The 2,500-nt window shown below is 40.1% G+C and overlaps 1 protein-coding gene across 1 annotated transcript in view; it reads left to right on the forward strand.

Annotated features, from left to right (window-relative positions):
- The window catches only part of LOC138021760 (kinesin-like protein KIF28), a 40,410-nt gene that overhangs the window by 8,339 nt on the left and 29,571 nt on the right, over positions 1 to 2,500 (forward strand). Inside the window, exon 6 of the mRNA XM_068868795.1 lies at positions 354 to 432. Coding sequence (XP_068724896.1) covers positions 354 to 432 — 79 coding nt within the window. The remainder of the gene's footprint in view (positions 1 to 353; positions 433 to 2,500) is intronic.

Below are 2,500 nucleotides of genomic sequence, written 5' to 3' on the forward strand. Positions count from 1 at the left end.
GAAAGAATGACCTGCAACCCTAACCTGCACAATCTAGCAGGAGTGTCATGTTTCTGTCTGGACAACGTTAAAATTCAGGTTTACCTTACCTCAGGAGACTAACGTCTATTTTTGATAGCTTTATAATTTTAAACAAGTTATTCATCATATCAGACGTCATTTCAGTTTGACAAATGACATCCGTTGGACGAGTTGAGAAAAGTAGCGTTTGTGCAGTCTATTGTGTAAGAATGAAGGCGTATGTCTTTCTTTCTAATCGTCAAGGCGATGATCGAAAAATCTTAACGCGAAGTTTACTTACTATAGGAGAGTCCTGTCCATGTAATTGTCCTGTTTTAATCCTTGTGTTGCAGGTGCGAGATCTGTTAAACCCAGCAAGTAACAAGAAAGGAGGGCTTAAAGTCAGGCAACACCCTGCAAAGGGCTTTTACGGTAACGCCTTTAATTGCATATAGATTTATGTACGGGGAGTAATTAATGATGGCCCTGTGGTTACGCTCGTAACGCTCGGGATCGTATCCTAAGTTCGTATGTCGGCTGAGTTTCAGTCGATCTCAATCTTACTCTGGGGTTTTTTTTACCGGCCATTCCGGTTTTCCTCCCACAGCAAAATCGATTCCTAGCTTATTCCATCTGGCTGTGGTGTTGAGCTCTGAGGTCATGCATTGGTCGTATTTAGGGAATTTTGTTGTTTCGATGTCCTTGCCTACCCGGCTGCACAGCTTGTTCAGTATGACCTCGTTGAGCTGCGGCCTTAACGATTCAGTCTCTGGCTGCGAGAAAAGGACTCTAGCAAGCCAGATTCTAAGCCAGATATTACAAACACCGCTCTGAAAAGCTATGAAGCCATCCATGTCCATTACACACAAACTGATATTGGCCTATTAAGGTGATTCCTCAGTATTGCACTGCGCACACGGTGTGTCAATAATTATATATTGGTCAAATTTGTAACATTGTAAATAATAATAATAATAATAATAATAATAATATAATAATAATAATAAGGTCTTTAATAAAATCAGAAACAACAAACGTGTAACTTTACAATATGTTAATAAAAATTATAATCAAGCAAGCGGCGATTCAAACGTCAGCTGCTGTGCTTTGGCTGTTATTTGTGCTTTTTCTAACTAATTTAAGACGAATTCAGTCAATTATTTTCGAATAAAGTGTAAGAAGACGTCAAAACTGTTTTGATAATGAATTTATTTGTGTTAACTTCGCGAAAAGGGACTTTGATGGCGTCCTTTCGACAGGGTAGATCGAAAACAACGTCTTTTACGCACCGCGTGCACCGTTTCCAGTGAAGGGGCAAATGATTGACAGGACACCACAGTTTTGACTGCCGCGCGCACTGCGGGCGCGGGTTCCGTATGCACGGCTACAATGGTGTTTTACTCTTAAACGAGCACAGTGACCTATATTGTTTATTTCATAATTTTGGTGTACAAGTTACCCCCCTTAAAACGAGAAAAAAAGATATAGCTAAAAGCCCTTTACCCAGGAATTTAAATTATGATCTTGAAAACAACGACTCAAAAACCGTTTTGAGTCGACGTCGGTTTAAGGTGAGTGATTTTTCCATAAACTATGTAAGACAGTGTTCCATATGCTCTAGACTTTCTACCTATCAGGTGTTTTTTCAAATGTTACTTTTAAGACCCTCTCGTTTAGCTACCGCAAAATGTACCGTGAGCCGATGAAATAACGCGCGTGATTAGTATCAGTACCGGCATCAATGGGGTAAGATTGTCCCATTATGTCTCTTAAGCAAGGACGGTGACATATCTTTTTTATTGTATTTCTCCAAACAGGGATTAGTAGGGAACATTCAGGGAAAGTTTCAAGAAAATCGTTCGACAACTTTTTTTTCTGAGGAATCACCTTAAAGGATCCCTACTGGACTGTACTGAAAATGATGCTTGTGGCAGGGTTTTCTACTTTTGAAACCAATAATGCTCTTCTTTGTGGCGTCGTTGTGGCTTAAACTCCCCAATGAAAAAGATAATTTGGTCCAAATACATTCTGGTTCCCAGAGCTCTCCGTTTCTTTTGGTCACGTGTGCTCTGGTCGCAACTAAAAATTCCAGTTTTTTCATTGGCTGATAAAAGTTGATGCGCAGAACAAATTAAAATTACAAGCACTTCGCATAACATTTTACTTCCGGCCCTCATGGTGGGAACAACTGGGAGATAAGCGCACGTGGAAAGGCCTTTTTGGTGCTCGTTTGAAAGGATTAAATAATATCTTCTGAAATCCTTCGACCGCGGAGAATTGAAAGAGCACTAGTTATTAGGGTCTTTAATCAAGGTATCATTATTGCCATGATTTTCCGATTATTGCAGCAGTCATTTCGCGTGGCAACAGTGCCCTCCGGGACTTGTAAGTAAACAGCAATCACTGTTGCATCCGTGTCTCGGCTAAGTTGGTCGACCGTGCATAGTAGTTTTTTTACACATATAATCTTATCTGCTGTATAAAAGTTGGAAAATACGCT

Source organism: Montipora capricornis, chromosome 1 (genome assembly GCF_036669925.1).
Source record: "Montipora capricornis isolate CH-2021 chromosome 1, ASM3666992v2, whole genome shotgun sequence".
Lineage (NCBI taxonomy): Eukaryota > Metazoa > Cnidaria > Anthozoa > Scleractinia > Acroporidae > Montipora > Montipora capricornis.